General features: G+C 43.1%; 2 protein-coding genes across 7 annotated transcripts in view; both read right to left on the bottom strand.

Moving 5' to 3' along the window:
• Positions 1 to 25,754, bottom strand: part of LOC122575392 (headcase protein) — a 163,642-nt gene that overhangs the window by 75,424 nt on the left and 62,464 nt on the right. The gene's annotated exons all lie outside the window — the stretch shown is intronic.
• LOC122575393 (facilitated trehalose transporter Tret1-like) lies at positions 1,744 to 24,713 on the bottom strand. Of its 5 annotated transcripts, none has more exons than XR_006319414.1 (9): positions 24,558 to 24,711; positions 15,406 to 15,471; positions 10,140 to 10,384; positions 9,277 to 9,633; positions 8,605 to 8,861; positions 7,876 to 8,127; positions 7,426 to 7,597; positions 6,774 to 7,194; positions 1,744 to 6,634 (listed from the first exon to the last, which is right to left on the bottom strand). XR_006319414.1 is itself a non-coding variant. In XM_043744248.1 (9 exons), exons 4-9 carry the CDS (start codon positions 10,213 to 10,215, stop codon positions 6,914 to 6,916), a joined length of 1,395 nt encoding a protein of 464 aa, XP_043600183.1. In that variant the 5' UTR covers positions 10,216 to 10,384; positions 15,406 to 15,471; positions 24,312 to 24,355; positions 24,558 to 24,674; the 3' UTR covers positions 6,678 to 6,913. The 5 variants fall into 5 exon arrangements, 4 of the variants coding, with proteins under 4 accessions (XP_043600183.1, XP_043600180.1, XP_043600181.1 ...); XM_043744248.1 differs by lacking the exon at positions 1,744 to 6,634 and adding an exon at positions 24,312 to 24,355 and having other exon boundaries at positions 6,678 to 7,194; positions 24,558 to 24,674; XM_043744245.1 differs by lacking the exon at positions 1,744 to 6,634 and having other exon boundaries at positions 6,678 to 7,194.

The following is a 25,754-nucleotide window of genomic DNA, read 5'->3' as shown; positions in this document are numbered from 1 at the left end:
CCCCGAATACGGGTATTTTCATAATCGTTGTTAATATCGAATCATTTCGCTTGAAACTTCTCAAGGAAATCAGAAAATTCGAAATTTCACAAATTTTCGTTGTTTATTCGCTTTATGTTCATTCGCATCGATGTTCGTATCCTCTCCAAACCTGATCCAACGCTGATGCTTCGAGTCGCGTAATTTGGACGTCTCCGGAAGAAAATTATGGTTTATTATTTTGAACATATTCGTCGATCTTTTATTCGCGCTGATTAATATTAATTATTCCCTTCGTTAAATTCTTGTTAGCTAAAATTATTCTTTTAAAATTAACTAACTTTGTATTGTACCTGACGCGAATTAAATTGAAAAACGTTACTTGGAAGAGAACTATATTTTGTGTATTTCCAATGATTTTATATATTTCAAAAATACACTCGCCAACGATAGTATATCTTTTACAAGCCTTATACCGTAGTCGTTGACAGTTCTGGTATTAATCGCATACAACAGAGTTACCGTTTCGAGTCGTAAGTCAATTATTTTCCAAACAGCCAAGTAAGAACCGTCACGCGAGGTTCCAATCCAGGCCAGAGCACAACGGAGGATTCCGAATGCCATCGATACTGCGCCAGTGATCCGCCATTAATCGTGTCTTTTTGTTGCGCACTATCGGCTTAGAAAACCGGTCCCCGTTAGCAAAGAGAGGCAAACCTGTCTGTAAAACGTCCGAGCAATTTAAAACGCGTCCCAGTCGTGGGTCACCGTTAATGATCGTCTCGTTATCGGGACAAAAATGCCTTAATTTCGAGGCTGCTCTCCGATCCATCGAACCGGCAGAGATAAGGCACGTTGAAAAGACTTGGACGAGGCGCACAGACCGTTCGTTTTAATCGGGAAACGAACTGCTCGCATGAAGAAGAAACGGAGAAAGCTTGGTACGTGTCGCGACGACAACGGTACCCGCGCGTGATGAAACTAGCGATGGAGCTGATACAATACGTATCGATTACGTTCGAACAATTTGATACTTAATCCTTTTAATACGAATTAACCGTATATTTAGTTTACATCGATATACATTTCTATCGTTTAATTTACACTGGCTATATATTTATGCAAGTACGCAACTAAGAACATATTTTCATAAATTATTTCCTTCAAACGCAGTTGCGTGTTAACAGGCGAACCTACACGCGCAAATACAAAGACTTTTGTCGTTTCAAAATACCGCTTATCTTTTAATGAATTGGTTTCTCGGGCTCTCTCGATCGATTCCTCGTTTTAAAAATGTAATATTAGAAAAGAAACAAACATAGAGTGGAGTAGTGGAAATTGTGAAAATTGGAGTGGATAATTACAATATGATATAGAATCGGGAAATTCGTAAGTTGATGTCGACAATCATCGATGCTGTATCAGTCCCAACGCTAGGCTACAGCCTACGACCGGTTGCTGCTGTATTCGCTATGCAACTGGGTCGCTCGGAAATATACGCACCGTAACGTTAGCCGATCTCTTTTAACGATCCACGATTGACCGGGAACACCTCGAGAAACGAGGCGATTTCACGCCTCGTCCTTCGCGTCGCGCTGCATTTGGATACGCTGCTGATTACACCTTGGATTAAGGATGATCGCTGACACGGATTAACGCGCGTAATATATCGACAGTTGAGCAAGAGAATCGTAATTTTCGAATTCCTTGGATCGTATAAGGGTAATTTTCGCGAACGCTGCAGATCTAGAAAACAGAACAAAGAAGATTGAAAAAGCGAAACGCTTGTTTACTTTGCTGTGTATTACCGTCCAATATTGAAATTGCTATATTATGTTGGAAAACAGGAAACTCGTAGTTATTGCGACATATTGCAGTGGGGAACAGGAAACACGTAGTTATACGATATTTACATAGCAGAAAAACAGTAAACGTGAAATTAGCATCAGCGACTTGAAATCGGAGTACACCCATGAAAATGACAGCAAGCGTCAAACCGAATTCGTTGATCGTTATTACACTGTATAAAGAATCTTACATTTCATTTTTTATTTATGTTTCATCGCCTGTGGCGGACGGATGTTAATCCTGCAATAATTTCTAAACGTTGTAATTTTCACATTAGAAGGGAATCCCAAATTTTCCTAAAAATTACTACTTACGAATAAAGAGAGAATGCAACGTTTCTTATGATCTAGTAAAAATGCTGGAGGAAAGCGACGAAGAAAAAGCAAGGGGCTGATATTGCTATCGCTGATACGCTGGTACGCTGGAACGCGACCATTGACGCACGTGCACAGTAGTTTCTTTCAGGGCGGGCACGCGGACTGGTGATAAAAGGATTCCGTGTAGAACATTCGAAACAGCGATCTCCATTGACGTCGATCCTCCTACGAATTCAGCCCTCTCTCGCGTGTACCAAGAAAGAGCCAGCGGCAGTAAGTAGATAGTGGACAGACTGACGATACTAGTCAGACGCAGCAAAGATAGAGATAGACAGGAGAGAGAGAGAGAGAGAGAGAAACTTGAGCGCGTGTACAAGCTAATGCATAATCGAGAGACGAGCGAAACTGGCCCGATACCGCGTTTATTTCTGCGTTCGCGTTATTTATGGTAGGCCGATAGCGCGCACAGGAAACGAGAATCTCGCGATTCGGACAGACCAAGATCGGAGCAGATAGAAATTAATTAATCGCCTACGGGGCACCCTGCTTCCTCGCTTTCGCTAAATTTGGAGGCTCGAGGGTCTAGGCAGAGTTTCGACTCCATTAGCGGCGGCTTCATTCCGGGGACACATCGTTACAAGGTACGTGATGGAAGATTGATTAACGGTGAAACTACGGAGCAATTAATCGGCGCGCTTGCTTGCAGGAGAATCGTGAAAGCTTTGCAATAGGAGAGAATATTTGTATTTTCCCTGGAGATGTATAATTCCTGGAAATTCATACAATTTGACGGATTCGACGAATTCCGTGCAAGATATTTTGGAAGACACGCGTAAGCAGTGCTATGCGAGTAGATATGATATTTGTGTATTTTGACAGAGAGAATCGTGAAAATCCACGTGTCCGTATAAATTGTAGTAATCTAATGAAAATATTTTGTAGCAGAGAAGCAATACTACGCATAATGCTCGAATTCCTCGCGTAGAACCGTAGGAATTCATGCACCTTTACGAATTTCAGTAATTTTATAAAAAATCTCACAGAGAGTAAGATCGGCGAAAGGATCAAATAACACACGGAGAACCTTAAAGTCTTGAAAAGGACGCGATATTCGTATTCTTAACACGGAGTCGGGAAGATCATGCAGCATCGGAAATTCGAGTAAAAGTCCGTTAGAAATTCTACGTTCTTTGAATAGTTGCCGCGTCGCTAATACGAAATACAGCAAGAAATAAAACTGGTCCCGAGGTGGCTTGAACGTGGTAGCTGCACGGAAGAACCAATTCTTATCTCTTCGATATTCGTGCGAAAGCCACAATTCCAACCGATCGTACGAACATGCACTTAGGAAAAATCGGCTCGCGACACGGTGACCCGTCCTCGTTTCGCGCGTGACGCAGGCGAGCATGCCGTGCGGAGTCAATACGAGGTACGAGCATGGCCTCGCGATAAATCGCGGAGGAGAGAGGTGCAGAAAAAAGCGCGCTCTCGCAGCACGGTGCTTTTCGGCTTCGAGCTGTGTGTCGCCGAGAAACGAGCGAGCACGCGTGACGATACCGAGCGGAGAGAGGCCAATGGCCCCGCGGTGCAATGGTGCAGTGTGCAATCGACGCGGAGCAAACGGGAGAAGAAGAGAGTAAAAGAGGGGACGATACACGTGTGTGCGCGCGCGTTCGCACCGTCTGCCAAGTGATCCGCGAGCGGAACCTTGAAGCGCGGATCGTGTGTGGGTCGACTCAGCCAGCCGAAGAGGAGACAGGTAAACAGGCTTGGAGAACGATAGGGTGACATCAAGAAAGGCAAATGGAATCTATCCGATGAGAAGAGAGGCAAAGGGTGGAGGTCGGGTCGCTGCGAAACTTTTGTGCTGGAAATCGTGGCATTCGAAAACCGCGACTTTTCGATATCGATTTTTCTCGTGAAAACCGGAACTTGGAACAGTAATTATACGGTAATTTAATTTGCATAATTATTCGGGTGAGCGAACGTCGCTTGGAAATGAACTTTCATAGCGGAATGTAGAAAAGTTGCTAACAAAATTCTTTAAAAGAAATTTAAAAAAAAAGCGATGCTGAGGCGAAGGAAAGGGTAGAAGATTGCAAAGGTAGTAGAAGGTTTGTAGCGTTCGTAAACACGAGATGCGGCGTAATCATCCCTATCGCGTGGCGTAGAGCTTATGTGAAAAAACGCAATTTTCCGCAGACGCGAGCGTTACGTATAATAAAACGGTGCGACGATGGCATCGTGCGTGGTTCGTACCACGTCAGCGACGCGTTCCAGCTTGTCCTTCTCTCCCGATACACCGACGAGGATGGAAACTCACCGTTCATGAAATATACAACAGACTGCCTCGTACCAACGACTTCGAACTGGCTCTCTTGGCGTATCGGTCCAGCGTTCGGAGAGAAACCGGAGAAAGAATCGGGTTTTGTCGGTGAACACGGCTCTTCGATCATCCTTTAACCCTTTCACGCTGCATCTTGCGACATTGTTTTACACTTTTGTAGTTAAATGTAGATATATTTTCGCTTTCATAATTGGATAAAGTAAATGCAAATTTCATGTACTTTGATAAAAAGAAAAGTCGCTATTTTTCTGTCATTTTTGACTCGAAAATGAATCTGGCGAAAATCAACTCGCCAGAAGGGAAGTTGAAACGGACGAGAGAGTCTGGCAAACATTCTGTAACACCGAGCCATTTTTCCACCAGTCGCTTCCAGAAGTCAGCTTCTTCCCACGAAGAAAGAACCTACGAGCAATTCTTGGCGGAACGCGCGAAAAACTCGTCTGGTCTCTCCTGACCTCCCGTCGGGGCTGTTTCTTGCATGAGAGCGTGCCTGCCTTTCTCCTCCGATACTTTCGGTTTCGCCGGCAAATTTATTCGGCGACGAAGGGATCCAACACTGTTGTAGAATGGTCGCTCGCCTCCACTTGGTCAGCAGCACGTGGCTTCCGTTCGCCTAGCGTGTCAACGCTCACGGCGATCGCCACGAATAACGATTAACTCCTAGAGTATCGTAGGAGCATATACCTTGTATAAAAGAATTGCGAATTTTGACCACTTTGGTATTCCTAGCGTTAACCTAGAACGTCAACCAGGAGGTCAAATTCGCCCAATTGCTAATCTTTGCTCGTTCCGTAGATTTCGTTCCTTTATTAGAAATAACAAATTAAATTCACTTAACGAATCAAGGATTAACGAGATGATCCGATTTCCACTTAAAGATCGTTCTATTCGATTCGAAGCGAACGATGCCGGTTCGATCGTTGCGTGGATCTCCTCGACATCCTCCTGCTCGAGAACGTTTCTCTCCTTTCCTTCTGTCCCGCGAGGAATCGAGGCGCGCGTAAACATCCGGCCACGTGGGGAAACAGCGTTTGTTGGACGGTCCGCCGATGGAGGATCCGCAAAACGCACGACAACATGGAGGGAAAAATCTGCGAAGCTGAGACAACGCGTGGCTCGATACAGAGAGTAGGCAGCGTACGTCGACATGCAACGGCCGACCCTGACGAGAGGTTTATAGCAGCATCCATTATTAGAACGCCGATACGAGAAGCTACTACGCTTCATAAATATAAATTCGAATGCATAATCGATGAAAGCGAACGCCTACCGAGCGATGGCAACTGCATGACAAATGCATCGAACAGCAGAAAGGGAAGGGTAGGGAGAGCAGACAATTCATCCTCGACATTCGCGTATTTATTAAGACGAATACTAGAAGAAACGTTTGATCTCCGATCGAATAGTTCCTCGGTAGAAGTTTATTTCGGAAACGTTAAATTGTTCGTTGATCTCATACATTAAGATTGTTCCACAAACAGAACTATCTAACAGATGGAATTGAACGAAGTGAGGGGTTCATGATCAGAGGAGTAAAAGGCAGTTGTTCTTTAAATTCCTACGGAAAGTTATTGAAAACAGTTAGTTGCTAATTTTTTCTTTTCTTTTTTAGTAAGAGAGAGCAAATGTTAATCGAAATCGAATTAAATTTCTATATAGCAGTGTTAAAATATAATTATGAATATACCATGTTCTCGGCGTTTCTTATTAAAGAAAGGCGAATAAAGAGAGGTAGGTGGTGTTTGCTATCGACGAGCAATTACCAATCAGGCTCTCATTGCTCGGTGATCGATCGATGCTCCCCGATTAACCCGTTAGGTCAACGTCCATGAAAGAACGCGTTCAGGCTTTTTCGTTCAAACGGGGCCAGCCTTCTCTCGTAATATAAATAACTCTCGTCACACACTAATCTCAACGATTTTTCATTTTACATGGGCGGAGCCAGCCACAGGCGCATCATTGTTGACTCGAGAATCACACCAAGGGCAGGCAAGCTGCAACGCAGCTACGCATTGTACGTGCCTCTGCATATGTGCGTGCACGGACCGCATAGTCCTCGAGAGTTCAAGTTTAGCTTGCATCTCCTTCCTCCGTCGGAAAAGAATTTTGTCCGCTCGGAAAATGAGACTCTCTGAATATTTCTCTTGGTAGGAAATTTATAATTTTAAAGTCAGCGTTATACCGCGTGAGAGTTGGAGAATTAATTATTAATTATTCCATGTTCCTATATACATGCGTATTCGTTCAAGTCGAGCTACATTTATTTTTCAGAATTTACTTACAAAGTTTCTACGATCCACGCACCGGCATTTCACATTCATCTCGCCGCTATCGTGCGATGACAAATTTATACTGTTATCGATGCTCTCAGCGATAGGTCCGCAGAAATCTCTGTCTATGTATTTCTCCTGATCGAATGCTATCATCGTTCGTTGATGTCGTAGGTGCCGAACTCCCTTTGAATGTCGGCAAACGTCTTCCCCTTGGTCTCGATCATGCAGAATATCACGAAAACCACGCTCAATAGACAGATCATCGCGAAGAAAAAGAACGCAGCTGCGTTCCCAACAGCATCGACCACGGAGGAAAACGATACGGTCACGATGAACGCCAACATCCAGTTCAAACACGCCGCGCTGGAGGAAGCTGTCCCCTTTAGTTTCGCTGGGAAGATTTCGCCCATGTAGGCCCATGGTATGGGACCTGATTTTTCGGAAAAGCAGTTTAAAACGCGATTGTGCAGCAAAAGAGCGTCATGTGAAAAATTGAAAAATGGCTTTCGAGTGTTTAAAGACGAAAACGAGTCTTTATCCACATCCAGTACCATCGAGATTTCAAAATATTGATTTCTCGAATTCCCAAATGGTTCCGAATGGGTTAAGTAGAGATGGATTTGCGTTAAAAGCGAGGTGATGATGCTACTTTGTTACTAACCGGCACCCAGGCAGAAAGCCAGGATATATAGGCAAGCAGAAACGAGCGGTAACCAAAATAGACGGTCGGCTTGGTCGGGATTGTTGGTCCTCAAAACGAAGAAGATGCCTAGAGCCATCAGACAGAGACACATCACGCCGCAGGATATCATCATGAGGACCTTCCGACCCAGCTACAACAATTTTCCAAACGTTGCTACGCTTTTTTTGTCCTTTGTGAGTTGGAGATTCAAAGAACGAACGCTGCATTCGGTACGTCAATAAATCTGTGTATTTTGCAAGAAACATTCTCAACCCTTTCACGCTCGATGTCGCGTATAAATAATTGGTAGGAAAGATACTTTTATCATAAATAATTCGATTTCGAAAGGGTTAAAAGTCTGTCAGAAATTCTTCAACGACGGAAATGCAGCGTTCGCACGTCGCAATTGCGAAAGATACGAGCGACAACCTGATCGATCAACGAGGCCGATATAGCGCAGGCGATCACCTGGACCACCGCGAAGATCAACATCTGGAGCAGGGGATCCATGTTAACGCCAGTTTGCCTGAAGATCGTCTCGCAGTAGAAAATAATAGCGTTGATGCCGCTGAATTGTTGCGCGAACATCAACCCATATGCCACTCCCATAGTCTTCAACACTGGTCTCTTCAAGAACGCAGAGAACGTCACCTTCTCGCGCCTGCTTTTCTCTATTTGATCCTATTTTCAAGTACCAAACGCTGCTTCAAAGCGTAATACTCAGTTCATACTTGCCTTAAAATAAACTTTTGATGTACAGTAGAGTTCCATTTATTTCCATTTGTCATCGGATGGAAAGCAGATCATAAACCAGAGGTCCAGATAAATGGATTCAAGCGACAGAAATTCATTTAACCCCTCGGTAGCCTCGCAAAGGCAAAATCCATCTAAAAATACCTCTAATTGTTCTTTCTTATCATAAATTGGCTCGACATCTGAGATACGTAGTCGTAATTGTCACGGATCGATAACTAAAATTTCGTTCCAACAAATGGAGTTCTACCGTACTGTTTCTCGAGCAAAAAGTATTTCTTGCTTGTTGGATATTTCGCTGCCCGCAAGTGTCCACACTGCCAGCGAACATAATTCGCGAACTGCTTGCGAGCAACGTAAGAGTCTCGCAAATACTTTGGTATTTGTAGCAAGTGTAACACTGACTTTAAACGCGCTGATCTCAGGGTCGATATCGTACTCCGATCCACGGAAGAATCGCATCGACTTCTTGGCGGCTTCTTCGTTCTCTTTCGCCATGTAAAACAGCGGGCTCTCCGGCATGAAGGTCATGATGCTGGCGAATAAAAGAGGAGCGATACCACATAGAATCGATATCACAACGATGTTCCTAGCGTAGCCGCAGCAGTAAGCGTACAGAATCCCGATCACGAGTAGCAATTGGAAGAAGACTCCCAATGTACCTAATCGTACAACAGAGTCAAGCTTTTTATTAAATCATACTATAGTATTTAGCAAGTATTTATAGTATATAGCAATACCTACTGAAGAGGATGGTACAACGTTTGAAAACTTACGAATAGAAAGGTTTTTGTTACCACAACTCACATCGTTGATTATAGATCTGCAGTGTTAAACATCGGTTATCGATTGCCGTTATTATCGTCTGGCATTGCTTCTTCTTCGGAACATCTTTTTACCAGAAACTCTAAATATTCGCGATTCTATCATAAACTTTCTAACGTACCTCGTTTCCAGTAGACACTGATATAAATACTATGACGCAAGAATCTTAAATATTCTTTGAAGCTGATCGAGAACATCTATATCTTTCCTTCGGTAAAGCGCATGTGGTGCAGTTTCCTTTTTCTCTCGTACCTCTAATCTCTTTTTCGGAGATCTCGGCCGAGTACATCGGCGCGACGACGCAGAACATTCCGCCACAGGCGCCGGTTATTAGTCTGCCCATGACTAGAAGCACGAACGTAGTCACCCCAATTGTGATGAACATCCAACCGAGAAGGAACGCGGGTACCAGCGACATCATCGTCCACTTTCGACCGATCTTGTCGACCAGGAAAGGCACCACTGGCATCCCAAGTGCTGCACCCAGCGGAAAAACCGACGCGATCACGTTCGTCGAGAACGTATCGTACTCGTGCTTCTCTTTCAGCACTTCGACGCACGGCGCGCTCCAACCAATTCCACAACCCAAAGAGAATCCGCCCATGCACGCTACAAAATTTACGCCATGTATGTACAGTCAATCGTTTCTCGCGATTTTTCTCTTACCGATTCCACGCGAGAGAATCATTAAAACACGTTCACAATTCAAGGCAAAAATATACATATTGCGACATCGTACGTCCAAAGAAGCGATATATCACGAACTAAAATCTCGTATAATTACGTGTACTAACACGTTGACCTCTACAATGGTTATCGGTGACTGGTAAATTTTTTACGATGGTTAAAACAAGACAAATTTCATGGACTAAAAAATTTTCAAGGATGCGAACGAGCCCGAGTTTTACCAAGCTAGTTCGAGCCCGTAATCTCGGATACCCGCATATGTCTAATCTACGCGACTATAGACTAATCACACCATAGAGGTTAGGAAACTGTGAACGTGTCAAAAAGATTGCAATTATCAGGCGATTAGGTTAAATCGTTTTCATCGAACGAAATAATATTGAAAAACCGGCTATAAGAGAAGAAATTTCGGTAAGTAAGAAAATAACCTGCGCAAGCAGCGATGTACTGTGGAAACCTTCTCCGGAAAAGGCTTTTCAAGTCCTCCTTGCCTCTATCCGCCATTTTTCGCGAGATACTGTTGCCCAATCTCGATTTGCGATTATATTCGCTCGTTCTCCCTCTATGAAAATTGAATATGAAAATTTCTCGCCGTCACGTATAGGTACAGTCTGCGTTGTTCTCTCATCGATGCTCGAATACGATGATCATCCTTTTCTACGTGGCTATACGTCTTGAACAAAAGAGCACGTGGAAAATGGGGAAAACGTAGGAAAACGAGGAGATGAAACGTTCGAAAGGAGGAAAGAAAACGTTCCTCGGACCCGACACGTTTCCCTGTTCCAATAAACTCGTCGACCAGACTATGGTTCTCAAGGACGATACCTGCGGCGGCCCTATTCCCTGTCGACTGCGGGGACGACGCGGTGGTAATAGGGATAAGGTCCCTTCCTCACGCCCGGTTACTTCGGCTAACGACATTCAAATTCCATTAGGACAGCGCGCGATGTGCGGCTGACAACTTTCAGATTACAGATCGGCTCGTTCTCCTCGGTTTTGGCGAGAGAAGAACTCTTGTCGGAATAATGGCGGGGAGAGAAAGGGGAAAAACGGCAAGGAAAAGAGCTCGAAGAAACGGGAACGATTAAATCGCGAATACGAACCGGGTATTTAAATGAGTGCATCTACATTTTAAATATGTTCTTCGGTGCCACTGTGACTCCGGGTTGACTCGAATTCTTACGAATCCATTCATAACTTTACAGTATAAAGTATTTTTAATATAAAATCTAATATAAAAATATATAAATATAAAAATATATATACATGTATATAATAACGACATATTTAGCAATATATACATTTTCTTCGCGAGAATCGATGACTTTTTGGTCCATTCCTTTTTTCCTTTTTTCTTTTTGTTACAGGTAGTTTAGTCCAAAAGTAGTAAAGCGGGTCTTGGAAATATTTTTGTTTGGATTTCTAAGAATCGAAGGAACCTCCTTTCTTAAGAAGCTTTGAAGATTCTGGATACTTTCAAAATATTATACCTATGCGTTCTGTGCATTTATGCATCTTTAAATTTTCTATACAAATTCCCGGTTTACTTGCCAAAACACGTATTTTGACTCTCATAATTTTCTATATCTACGAAACTTCGCGTCCGACGCCGAGTAAGATCGCAAGCTGAAATCGCGTCGATGAGTTCTCGCTGATTTGCAGGGTGAACGACCTATGAACGAAGCTTTCCTCTACAACAGTGCATTGACGGGAGGAAGGAAATCGGAGGAAAGATAAAGAACGCGGCTGTTCTAGCTTCTATCTACATATACACCACGAGGCTGCTTCCGACGAGGAACGTCCGCGGAGGGAATTCTAGATAACCGATAACGATACGTACTCGACTGGTGATCGAGCTCTGAGAAACGCCGTGTCGTTGTACGATCGTAAGAGAGGATGCACTGTTCTTCAGGCGAAATCCGCCGCCCTCAGGGGCCACGATAAGAAAAATAACGCGCGAATCGACCGCCTCGTTATCCGTCTGTTAAAAATTCAGACGTCGAAGATGACTTTACTTCAGTCAAACGTTGGTTCAAAGGCTGAAAAGAACTCTTTTGCAAATCGAAGCTCTCGAACAAATGCTTCCACAGTGCTGTGAACACACTGTCCTTCTATGTTTAACCGCTTCATCTAGCGTTTCTTCGGTATTCAAAATATACCTCTTAATCGAACGTCCGACTATCCGAATAATATCGAACTGTAACATGAACCAAATACGCGAAATATACTCAACTATGTCATACTCGCCGTATATTCGATCAGGTTAGCGATCTCGTTAGAAGTCTATCGTTAGACACGTGTGCAATGAAGAAATTATTGAACGAATTAAGGAGAAATTCAGTAGCAATGGAAGCAACCAACAGATGGCGTGAAAATGTGTAATTTGCCAGTTGCGAAAGATTCGAAAAACAAATTAGAAGAGCAAGAGGAAAATAATTGTTCGCGACAAATTGTACCGCTTTTCATATAAACCGCGTTGACGAGTTTAGTCGTTCGATTGTTTGAAAAATTCGAGCGTCTAGTCCTTCTGTAACCAATTAATTCGAATAATCGAGGTCCTACTGCGTAAATTTGCCAAAGATAGTTGCAAAGGCCGCACAAGACGTAATTGCAACGTATCACGAACTCATTGCCTTTTTCTCGCCTTTCAAGCACACCGTTTCCATTCGCGTCGTGTCTCGGCTCTGCAGGTCCGCCGGGAGCACCCCGCATTTACATATAAATATAAGTAAAAAGCGTATTTGCATTCAAATGTCTGGCGGCAGGGTCGAGGTACAAAAGTTCGACGGCATTCTCGATCGAAAGTTCGCGGGAAGACTAACCGCGAGTGGAGCAGGTAAATGAAAGACATGTCGATGACGCAGAATTCGAAGGGTCGAACGGAAGATCGATCGAGCGACAAGTTCGATTGCCGATAATAATTCGGAAAATTTGCCCAATCAAACGTATCTTGGGAAATTATATTTCAATGGATATTATTAAATATCCATGTAGATAACGTTTAAGTATTTGACTTTAGTACGCGCTACTTTTTATTATTTCACACTTTTCAGGAATAAAGTTTTCCAGATATTGGCAAGATATTAAAAGAAACCGAAATCTTAAGAATATGCCAGAATAGTTGGATATTTGGCAATAAAATTAAAAAACAAATTATCGAGCTTTCTAATACTTATGGACGATAGTGGTGTAGGTGGGTTGTGCATTGCTGCCACCTTAGCTTTCGAATTCAATTCGTCACGGAAGTTGCTGCAACGCGAAACGAGACAGTCAGGTTTGGGCGTCGATGGATATTAGCGGACTTGTTTTCCAACGACTAGACTAGTTATCGAAACATTGTGATTTCCGTGAAAAATTCGCTAACACATTGGCTATCGATCGTGGGATTGAAGTTGGTTACGGGCATCGAGGTAATGGAGCTGGATAATTGATCAAAATCCGAGTATTATATCTGCCGTTCTATCTCTCGCCAGTTAATAGAATGTTATATCGAGTTTCATTCATCGAGGCTCATTCAAGAATAGGAATGAACTACGATTGCTCGTCATGGCTCGACGGCTTCCCCCTTACCAGATGAATATTCCATCTATCCAACGGTTATTTATCGTAGCGACGCTTAATCGCGCAACACTCGCGTCATTTGCCAGCAGTGAAACGCTTTGTCGTCGCTTAATTTACACCGAACCCTCGGAGTTCATCGATTCCGACTCAACGACTGTCTGTTGGCCGTTAATCAAAGACACGAGTTGGTTGTACTTAGGGTCCAAAGATGTACTAACTTGGTCGTTTAATCTTCAGAGGCCGGAGAAGGAGATACGCGGTTAACTAACGCAACAGTGTCATGGATCGCGACGACTCGAGTGAAGCATTCAAAGGTAAAAATTTCCTAGTTTTCCACGTCTCTTGGAAACTTGCCTCCTTCGATATCCAACGTTGGCCATCGATAGACGAAAAACGCTACAGCAGTCGGTAGTCGTCTAAACTCGATCCTCTCCCGCGTCGTCCGCGAGCGCATAGAACGCAAGCAGCCCTCCAAACGGCTTACATAAGCCGTCGACTGGCTTTGCTACCTTGAAGTCGGTCGTTGCCGCTGTCTCTTGCAATCGCTGCATGCCGGCGTATGCATCGAACGTTCTTTACAACCGACTGGCAATCAAGACTCACAACGACGCGTGCACGAGAACACACGGTGAAACGAGAGAGGAGAATGCACGCGGCAACGAATAGATTTCAATTTCAACGTGGGAATGCGCCTCTATGCCGGTGCTGGTATTGATCCTCGCGGGACGGATAATAAATTGTCGATTCGAGACCGTGCGTCTGGAGGAGACGTCGTTAAGAAGACGATACACGTCGCCTCTCTCTTCCCTCTAGTCCAACCAAACAATCTAACCCCCTTCGTACGTATTATTATTCCCATGGCGGATTCCGGAGCTGAACGCGCCACTAACGAGCCAATCTCTGCGCGATGGAACGTTTAATGATCACGGTGTGTGATCTTTGTACCAATCGTCGGGGCAGACCTCGTCGATACCCTCTCGAACATCGGACGTGATATCAGGATGCGATCTCGAAAATTTTCCAAGAGCTGGGAATTGCGAAACGAAGGGAAAATTGTTCATCGAGAATGGTTGAGAAGGTGGCTGGCAAAAGCGAGAGATGTATAGAAGCAATAATTATCGAGCGAGAAGTGACGGGGAATTAATATCGTATCATTTTAATGAGAGATTGTAAATAGAATATTAATTTTTAAGTAACTTTTGCAATCCAAGCTACAGATTACCTGTACAAAAAATGGAACGTACGTATTTTTTATATATAATATCAAAGATATAAGAAAACCTAAATGATCTAATCTATATTTTTTGTTATTTTGTTACGCTATCGGAAGGCTCGTTTACATCGTTTCTAGTACCTACGTGTACTCTGTTCGTTTCTCCTCGGATCTCGATATAAATCATGACAAATTCGTAGATACGATCATCTTGGATATTGAAGAAAATGCTGTGTTTCGCGTCTAAGATCGCGTCAAAGATGGACGATCCTATTACGTTATAAATGCACGTTTACGAGTTACGAATATATGTCTAGGTGAATTTCCTGGAAAATTTCGCAGTTCGAAAATGTCGGAAAAATACGTAACGCGCAAAGCTATATAATATTTGCAAAATGAGACGTGCATAACGATGTTTCATAGAAAAAGAGTTTGTCTATGTTCAAAAAAGACGTAAAAGTTAGAAAACTATCTAAACCTGCATCTATGCCACTAGCCACGTTTCTCAACCACGGAACGGTACTTCACCGAACGCTTGTTTTGCCGCAGAACTTGCAGGAAACTTGCAAGTAACTCACGGGGAAGCGACAAATTCGTTGGAACAAGTTTGCGACAACTTACAACGCGACGGACCAATTGTTTCGAGAAATCAGATCGAAACGTCGAGACGACCTAATTCCAAGGGGACACGGCCAGGGGATGAGAGAAAGAGAGTCGTCCACCCTCGCGCAATCGATTCTAACGAGAGAGGCTTAGGACGGCCGATCAAGCTCGTATAAATCACGGCTCCTTCCCCACGGGGTGTTAAGGCGGACGGGAATGGTGTTCCCGATAAAAGTCACCGGACCACAGGAAATTCCTTTCCCGTCGCTACGAATCGAACTTCGGGACATTGGTTTCTCGCTTAGCGGATTACGTACCACGTCGAGCGAGAGTGTATTTCGCTGCGAACTAAGAATACATAGGGGATCGGCCAGTGGATTTACCTGGAACAGAAAAAGGTAAAAGCGAACCATTAGATACGTGTAAATGCCAAATTCCATCGGAGTAAATGCGTAAGAGTTGAATAACGCGTCGAATACATCACGCGCCGACTGCGAGAAAACTTATAAGAGCTAGAGAACGCCGGTTCGATGTATAACTAATGGAAATAATAACAATACAATGGCCTCGTACAGAGAACGTGCTCGCGTTGATTTACTTTTCACGGTCTGCTACACCGTTATGGAACACCCACGCGTGTGTATACGTGCGTGTTCAAATACTCGTGCGAGTCTGAATAGCCGTATGTGTCCGTGGAATACGTGCGTGATCGAATCAGACAGCAAAATTAACATTCTTTCTAAAATTCTTACGAAAAAAATTCATTTCCGATTATATGGAAGATAATGATGGCTCTAAAATCCGAAAGAAATTCTTTGAAAAATTAAACGATTAAAAAATAATGGTCCCGATGATTACCGGTAACGAAAATAAGTTTCTTCGTTTACAACGATCGTTCTTTATTAAAATCGTTTAAATGAAGATATTTACTAATTCATATAGCGCAACTCTTTTGATTTCGATTAGAACCGTCACGATGTCGATGACGCGTGAACGATATATCGCGACTGGATCCTAGAGAATCGGGGATCGGAGAGAACACACACGATTGCGCGACAAAAACCGCTCGCGCGACCGTTCTTAAATTATCGCGATCGCGCTTCACGCTCGATTTCAGAGAACCTCGTGTTGGCTTTATCGAAGCCGACGTCGACGAAAACGCTAGGGGATAATTGGTAATTTCGATCCATTTGTCAAACGGAACGCGGCAGCCTCGTTGGAACGTGTCACCACGAGCTACTTTTGCAAACGAGCCACCATACCGTCCACCCACCCATAAATCTTGGCGAATGCCGGCCGTTAATTTTTTTGTCCCTGTGCTCAGACTGACCTACAATGTAAGCTCGAGGCACCGGGATCGAAATAACTCGAGTATTCTCATTTTCAAGTTTGGCCTTTCGTCTTTTCAGCGTTGAAACTTAGCAACGGTACTAATATTTTCTTGTTGCCCAGTTGACAGACAATCGTACGAGATACAGTTACTCGCATTAATATTCGGACACGGTGTAATCTGCGTACCTGTTGCTTTATATAAAAAGTTGATATATAAAGGGTTGATTTAAATATCGCCGTTGTTTATTTCTCGAGAATACAAACCAATTCACCTTCGAAATATCGTCTCGATCTGTTTCTCTCTTTTATCGAACGAAAAACCGAACCTCGATCGTTCGATAAGTTTGTCGTGATTTTTTAGCAAAACGTTCATAAGCCTAAATCTTTCGAACAAAAATTAGAACACACACTGCACGCGTATTCTCTAGAGTTTAGAATTGTTTCTCTTTTGACGTGTTTGTTTCAAAGATCGAAAACTTGTCGGTCGTGGTGCGTTGCATCACATCCAATTACAAGTACGAACCAATACCGGCAAATCGAAGGCTCGAAAAGCAAATGCAAAAATAGCTGTCGCATTCCGACGCTTTACGAGCCGAAAAGATACAAGCATTGTTCCTAAACTAGTTCTACGATGGAAAACCAGGTTTTGCGTATCAGGCTTTGAAACGTGTTATTACTCGATAAGATAGGAAAACTGGTCGGTGCTTCATTGTTGTCCTGTCCTAATCGGCATATCGTTCGAGCAACTCGCTTTTCAAACTCGCACTGGCATTGCCTCGGTGATTCATTGAACAACTTTAACACGATATACGTAAAGTGGAACGCAACGACGTTTTAAGAATCGATAGCTACCAAACCACGAGTTTCGTTAAATATTCGTTCCGGTTTGAAGCATATAGTTGGAATAAACTTATCGCGTAGTAAACTTATCTACGTATCAGCAGTTGGAATAAACAGAAAATAACGTTTGGAGAGTTATAAAGGAATCAACTTTGTTTGATTTACCTCGAGGCAACATGACGCTGACGCGATAGAACAGTGATTCTCAAGTTCTAGAATCACAATTCAACAAGATCCTTCTTTCCTTTTTCCTTTCTTTCTTTTTGTAATCGCGTAGCTGCATCTGCTGTTGTAGACTTTAGAATTTGAATACAAAGTGCGCGCAAACACTTGTACATTTTCTAACGTGCGCTGTGACTACAAAGAGTTTGAGAACCACTGCTATAGATGTATGAAGTGTCGCAACTCAAAATAACGCAGTTTTGTATTCCATTACTCGCCTGAAGAATCGCAAGTATGTCAGCAAGCATGGTCGTGAAAATTTCAAATTTCGAATTAGTCGATAATTTTAGAAATCTTAATAATATTCTGATCGTGTTTCTGTCAGCGTCCTAACACTTCTGTCTGCTAGTGTACATTAGAGACTTATTAAACCGTTGCACGCTCGCACGTTTTATTTCCTTGTCAATACGTAGATGATTCTTTGCCACAGGAAGATGAGACGAACAGCTTCAATCGAATTCATCAACAACCGGGCAAGAATTGTTTCCTATTTGCAACTTATTCCTCGAAGTTTGGGCGTCCGTTTGTGCCACGCAATTTGATTTTGCGTTTCCTTTGGCGGTTTTACACGCAGCTGGCCGAAACAAATCGATCGAACGATTGTTCGTTGCAGGGCTGCGGGTTGAATTCCACAAAACGACTAAGAAAAATAACCATAGAGAGAGAGAGAGAGAGAGAGAGAGAGAGAGAAAGAGAGAGAGGAGGAGGAGGGAAAGAAAATGTGTTTTCCCATCTTGCGCGCTCCTGTTCTCTCCTCCCCGCCGTTATTTCTCGGCGATTCACCGTTATTGACGACGCGGTCGCGTTAGAAAACTCGTACGAATTTAATGTACCATAACAGAAATATTGCGAGCTCTTTTGTGACGGTGGTAGAGCCGACTCCGCGGGAAACTTCTTTCTTTTTCGCGCCTGCTGCTCTTTTACCTTTCCAGCCCGTTAACCACAATTCGCGCCAACGGTGTACCCTTCCTTGCCTTTTGGGTGCCACAAAAATACAAGCGATCTAAATAACAATTTAATATTCGATATATAGGAATATGTCGCCAGACACCGATTTTTCTTTTATAGTATTAGATCGTTTCGAAGCTTGGGTTATTTGAATTGTACATTTTGAAAAAAATATGGGTTCGGGATATACAGTGGGTCACGAAAGTATTCGTCGATACTGGTAGATTCAGACTGCTTTTATGAACGTATCGTGCGCGTTATGCGAGATATGTATTTGGAAATTTCATTGGCATTCTACAGGATCGCGGCTCTACATGCTGGATATGTCCTGAAACGTTTGCGGCGAAATTCTACGTAAAGATTCGAAATGAATCGAACAGTTCAAAATCGAAACACTTTGAGAGATTTTCTGCTCGACTCGCGAGCCAAGATAATTTCCGAAGCAAAGACGGTGAAAGCTGGATCTCTTTCCTCTTAACGACTGCGAGAGAAACGCTGAGGAAGCAGCAGCACAACCTGGACTAAATCTACATTCTGCTGCATCCGAATCTCTTTCTTTTCGCACAGACACGCAGAAGAGGGTGAAAATGTCCCCAGGAGGCTTCTCTCCCGCGAGTCGCGCAAAAAAACGTCCGCCTCTAGCCGCGCGAAGCACCATCGTCCAAAGTGTCCTCGTCTTCTTTCAGATTTATCATATTCCTCGCGTGTGGTGAGTGCACGAGAACCGGCGTAGGTTTTTCACGAACAGTGAAACCTGCTTGAAACGCGTTTTCCAGTTCCAACTGGAACTTTTTCCACTAGCCGACTCGTCCCAGCTTTCCTTCGCTCTTTTGATTTTCTTTTCCGACGATTAATCGGCTCCGGATGGGGTTTCGTTCGATCGAAACTCCAAGGGAATTCCTTGGAAGCTCGCAAACATCCCGGACAAAGTCGACGGGACGAAAACCAAATGGATCCAAAGACCTTTTCTTCAAAGTTTAGCAGCTTCTTTCGCGAGAAAGCGGGATTTTCATTGGGATGAGACGACGATGGTCGGGGATCCTCGGCGTGTGAATCCGGCCAGTGGCCCTTGTATGCTCGTTTCTTGCGTGGAAAAGGAAACGAGGAAGCAAAGGAGGAGGAGGCGAGTCGCTGGAAAAAAGAACTAAGGGGGCCCCTCTTAATGCCTCGCGGCAAAATTCGCTAAACGCTCGAAAGCAGCTGCTCCTGGCGTTACCAGTCATTTCCTCCTTTCTCTCTTTTTCTCGCTTCCCTTCCAAGTTTTTCTCCCTCTGAACCACGGTGTTTGTCATCTCTTCCACCTTGCTCCCATTACCACCCTATTTCCGCGCCTTCAAGATCCGCACTCTGAACTTCCGGCGTCCTGGCCTCGTGCCTACGCCTTCGGAATTATTCCACGACAAAGGAGACGAAGCGCTCGAAAAATAAATACACGCGCGACCGAAAGAGAACTCTACCATCGAACGTGGCTGAGTCGTTGCCGTGTTTCGATCAGCGATTGTTTTCCCGCAACCCTCGTTGCTCTTGTTCGGTTCTCGTTGGTAGAACGTTCGGAATGTTGGAGAAATAAATGAGAAAAAACGAGTAGTGCCTATTCTATTAGAAATGTTTGTGTCGTTATAAAATTACAGATTTTACAATCGGAACATAGTCGCCAAGTCCTATCGATAACTCCTTCCTACACGTTTTCTAATTCATCGAGCAAATGTAAAATCATCGACTCTTTCATTCTTAATGATAAAATGCTTATTACAAATTCCAATCGGTTGATTTCACGTAAATAAATTTATTTCAAACTTTTTCACCCATTTGAAAGTCTTTGCTTTGAAAATATATTTCAAGATTAGCCACCGATCTAAAAAAAATAATATTCAAATGCAAAATACATTGAAAAAATATCTGGAGCTGGTCTTTGATCGTTTTTCCTCTTTCACGCAGTCAAGTACATTAGCGAACCTTCGATCGTTCTTGGAACGAGCTCGTCGCGCTTTTCCAATTTCACAAGCGAAGGTAAGAAGGGAGAGGGCAGGCGACGGCAGACTAGTTTCCCAAGTCCCAGCAGGGAAGCTCGACTCGAATTACCTTTAAGCAAGGGAGGCAAAAAACCGAGCAGCTCGAGGGTCTCGGACAACGCAGCGTTCAAAATCGAACGCGCCCTTTCCTCCGTACAATTTGCATACCTTTCCTCCGAGAACCGAAATGACCCTGTGAAACGAGCATAAGGGTCCTTTCTGCGACGTCTAATGGTCTACGTTCCGTCGCATCTGCTCCAAATGGCACGGTACTAGCGCGGTTACGTAATTTTGTAACCGAGAATGGTTCTCTCGACCTTAACTGGCGAGAGAAACAACGATGGCCGAAAATTGGGCCGTTACCGTGCCTCAAATATTCCTTAAAGCTTCGTAATATCGTTGCAAAGTATTTTACAGTCGTATATTATGTCAGTCATATTGACGTAATAACTTAGACTTGCGATAGTAGAATTAAGAAAATGATCGATGTTTAGCGGTGAATTCTACGTCGGTAATCGTCGATGTTATTATCTGGCAACCCAAAACGTTTGCATCTCGAGCAAAATTTATCTCGTCAATTTCTTCGCAGCAAGTTTTTATCTTTCAAGGGTCTCTGAACGTTTCACTTAAAAAGTGAAAATATCCCTAAAATTTTTTCCAAGTTTAAAAGAGTAAGAGAAAAAAATTACAGTACAAAACTATGCTTGCCCACGAAGAACTAAAAATTAGATAAGGCAACGCGTTCCTCTTCCGATATCGCTTCCTAAATCCTGGCCGAAGGTCACAACCATCCACGAAACTTTCCATTTATCTTCACTAATGCGTGACACTATCACAGCGGGAAATTATCATCGGGTCTGAGAATGCGGACAATTTTCCTCGTTGCTTGGTCGAAACGTGACAAAACGAGAGAATAGTAGAGAGAGATGGAGTCGTCAAAGGGAGAGCAGGGGACACGATACTTCGCCGGGCGTTAATAATGAGCCAGCCATTCCAGCGGCATCGGTGTCACGTCGCTTTGTTCCTCCGCGTATTATTCGGTCGCGCGCGTATCTGGAATAATCAGTCGCGTTTTACCGAAATAGCGACGCGCATTGTCCCACAGGTCTAGACGACGTCGGACGAAACGCGTTGGAATCGCAATGGAGAACAAAGACCGCGTCGAGGACGAGAGAAAGGATTGTCAGAAAAGTTTCACCAGTTTCTAGACAACTAAAGGGAGCCAAGGAAAGTTCCTTTTCTAGATCGTGTCTGCGTATTCGCTTTCCATTGCGTTCATTTTACTCTTCTTCTTCTTCTTCTTCTTCTTTTTCTTATTCTTTTATCGACCTTCTTTTTCACGGACTAGTTCGAATTCTAGAGAAAACTTTCCTATTAATCGAACAGTTCCTTCGTGTCCTCTATGCTCTGCAGTAACTACGTGGCGAACTAGGCGGTGGAAATACGATTTTAATCGCTTCTATGAAGTTTAGAAAACTTTCTCCGCGATAGTAACCTATATCTGGTGAAACCTACTAGAGAAAAACACCATATTCTATTACTTTTCACCTCGATACACGGTAGCAATACACGGTGAGCCTAAATTCGTAGCGCAATCAAAGTCAGCAAGATTCTATTGGCTGAAAATAGAAGAAAGATGAAAATTTCGCTTCTAGGGAAACCAAGTTCCGAGGCTTGTCACGAGACAAAAGAGTAACAGACTCCGATATGGCACATTCACGCGTGTCCAAAGCACTTCCAGGACAATGATGCAGGAAAACAGCGGGGAATAAAGGTGCAGAGGGAAAAGAAACGTCACAAGAGAGACACAAGGAATCGATATTAGCCGCACCAACTCCGTTCGAGCGATACAAAGCGTGGTGAAAGTTTGGGGCGCATTATGATCGATGAAATACCGTATTAAGGGTCCCCATCCTAGACGCACCTGCCACTCGTTTGTCCTCGATCCAGTACCTTTACCCGGAAAGGCGCAAACCTACAATGGGATTGTTTTGCCCCGTGTTCTCTCTCTCTCTCTCTCTCTCTGTCTCGTTTCACTTGATCTCTCTTTCTCTCCTCGCGGACGCCTTTGGTCACGAGTTTCGTCTCTCCGGAGAATAGACAAGCGTATCCGATAGCCGTGCTTATTGGATCCAACGTTGGAGACACATCTCTCCCTTTCCACCGGCAGCGCAAGGGACGATTCTTCGTTAAGAAGATTACTCGATCCGGGGACCCCAAGATATCGAGATCTAACGTTACCTGACCGGCGATTATTATTTCACGAACACGAAGAGAATTTTGTTTGGGGCTTGCGCGACCCCACGACCGAAGTAATAAATCGTGCACCGGTCTCCTGGTCTCGTGACAGCAGAATCGAAGCGTTTTAGATTAGATAAGGCAACGTTTTCTACGAGGAATGTACTAACGAAGGACTCTTGTAAATTAGAAGTCGATAGCCACTACTCTTCCTCGTAAGTTACGAGGTACGTGAGTTTTCTAGCGAATGCATATAAGTAGGAAGTTTTACGGGGATTAAAGCAACGTTGGGTATCGATGATGGCAATGTGAAAGCCAAGTAATTTTGATATCGAGAAGAAGGAATATTTTCTGCGTCGCAGTTGACCTATCAACAGCAAATGTATGTTCTTTCCAAACGTAATAAAACACTCTTTAAATGTCAGTTTGTGTGGCATGGTATTATAGAAGAGTAATTAGGAAAACGTTAGTCTCGATTTCCTGTATTTTTTTAATGTAGAAAGTATTTCGATAGAAATTTTTTAAAACGGGTTAGCTGGCAGATGCGCGGAAATTAGTTGCTTGGCGTAGAAATTGATTTCAAGATAATTGCTGAAAATATATATACAGCGATTACAAAAACGATTTTGCATATGCCTATCGTTTTCAACGAAACACTTTTTCCTAACATCAAATTTTTGTAATCATACGTAAATATACACCTGTTACTAGATGATACGAAATTTAATATATCTAAATTTAATTGATTAAGTTTTTCCAGTATATAAATGGTATCACACAATGACGTGCGAATACTTGTTGAGGCGACTGCATATATACAAGACACGAGTAATAAGCATGAAATTCAAAATGACACGAGGAATGATGTACGTAATTGTTTCGAGCAATTTACTGGATTTAATAGCCTCTTTCAATCCTCTGTTAATTAAAAATATCTCCTACGTCGTGCCAGGCTTTGAAACGACTTACACGTTTTGACACGATGCGTGTATCACTTCACGTTGAAGTAATAAATGTTATCTCTACGTTTAAGAAACGAGGAAATTGGCATAACTGAGTAGCAGGTACATGTTATCTGCAAAGAATACACGCTTGTGCGAGTACGTGTTTCTTCAGGAAAACTAAAATATAAAAATCAAGACGCCGATTGCTTCGAATTATAAACGAAAACAAGTTCGGAAGATGAAAAATCATATGAATATTCTCGATAAAAGCCATCGCTACGTTTTATGCTTTTTCCTTATAAACTGGGAGAAACTGATTGCTCATACAGAAACGGCAATTCCGCGTTGGGAATATCCCCGACTTTTTTAATTCTTTCCTGTTAAAATAAACACCGAACGCTGAAAAGATCCAGCGAATAGTCAATGTATAATATTTTGATATAAAATAGAAAAGACTCATCGAACGATCGTATCGTTTTCTCGTGGTTGTGGCTGTCACGATCTTGCACGAAAATGACGTGTCACTATACGCTATATATCAACGATTATACTAGAATTTCGAGATCTCGAGTTTATACACACGTTCCGTAGAAACCGCGAATTTCAAAAACAATATCAGTTTAACGTTCTACTAGCTTAGAAAACTATTTGGCGAAAGATCGTATCGTTTAATGAAAATCGACTTACAATTCCGCTACCTTGGAAAATTCTTCGGCCAAAGTTTCGACGAACTAAAAAATGATAAACTTCAATTTCGAATTCACGATAGAATTAACAGATGATTCGATTTAATTACAAATAGAAGAATGATTCGAAATTTTTGTTCGGCGATGGACAAACCTCGTGAACGAATAAAGATAAATTCATATCCAGCGATTAATACTTATTAAACGATGAATAAAACAGGCGAAGAGAAGCTTCTTAACCACTCACCTGTAAAATCTCATCGCAAAGAAATCACTTATTGCTGTACTTTTATCGACAGTGACAGACTCGTAGTAGAACTTGAACAATTTTTTCTGGACGCTTCGAGTCCCAAGCAAGGATAGGATTCGACTGTTCGGGACGTGTTACCGCGACTAAATATGTTCCAGCGTCTCCTGCTTACGTAAGCCGTTACTTTTTCCTCCTATCGCCTACCACCAACCAATCTGGCCCGAGCATTCGCTTGATTAATACCGACACGTGAGGTGACGCTTGGAAGAACCCGTGAGTGGGCCCACCTTCGGTCGAACGTCACGTAGAATCAACCGCGAATCCAGTCGGCATTGTTTCGCTTTCACGGGTAGCTGTAACAGGTGCCGTTTTATGGTCTTGCGGCCGTGTGACTTTATCGATGATATCCGAGTAGCAACGTAATCGAATAAACTGATTTTGTCGAAAGAATTGCGCGAGAATTGTATCGGTAATCATCGTATAAGAGACAAGGGGCTGATTCTATGTAAAAAAGTGAATGGAAAATGTAAAAGAAAATTTGTTTATACGACAATTTTTACAAATCGTCCACATAGAGTAAAAATTTATATCGATCGTTTGCGTATGAGTTTAGAAAATTCAATCTCTTCGTAGAGTTTAATATCTTGACGGAGGAAAGGTGGGAAAAGGCAGCGTACGATCAAAGAAACAATTTGTTCGGCAAAAAAGAGAGATTTCAAGGGTCGGTGGGAATACAACGAGGGGGGAGAGATTCGCGAAAAAATCCCTCTTTTCCGAATAGAATCACGCCGAAGAAGGAACACGTATACGGAAGCGTTGTCCGGTCGCGTGTATCCTCGAAAAGCTCTCGTTCCTATCATATTTATGAGATACCTCGTACCAACTGACTGCGACACCACATATATATATATACATACATATATATATATATATATATATATATATAGGGATGGGGTAAATCAGCGTGGTCAAAAAGTGGCTCTCTGTCCGTGTGGAAATCTATGTATTCGGTCGCGCAATAAGACGTGACCTACACGAGTGGGAAATTGGCTGAAAGCTCACGTCGCACGGTCTTCAAACGAGAAAAATCCAGAGCCCTCGCTTTGAACCTGTCGATTCTGCGAAGGGGAAAAGGGAAAAAGGCGTTTTCCGCCTTTCTATCGCCCCCTTCTCCGCTCCCGGTTTCTCTTTTGC

The sequence above is a fragment of the Bombus pyrosoma genome, linkage group LG15 (assembly GCF_014825855.1).
Source record: "Bombus pyrosoma isolate SC7728 linkage group LG15, ASM1482585v1, whole genome shotgun sequence".
Lineage (NCBI taxonomy): Eukaryota > Metazoa > Arthropoda > Insecta > Hymenoptera > Apidae > Bombus > Bombus pyrosoma.
Note: the sequence above shows the minus strand (reverse complement) of the source record. Positions and strands in the feature narration are given on the sequence as shown.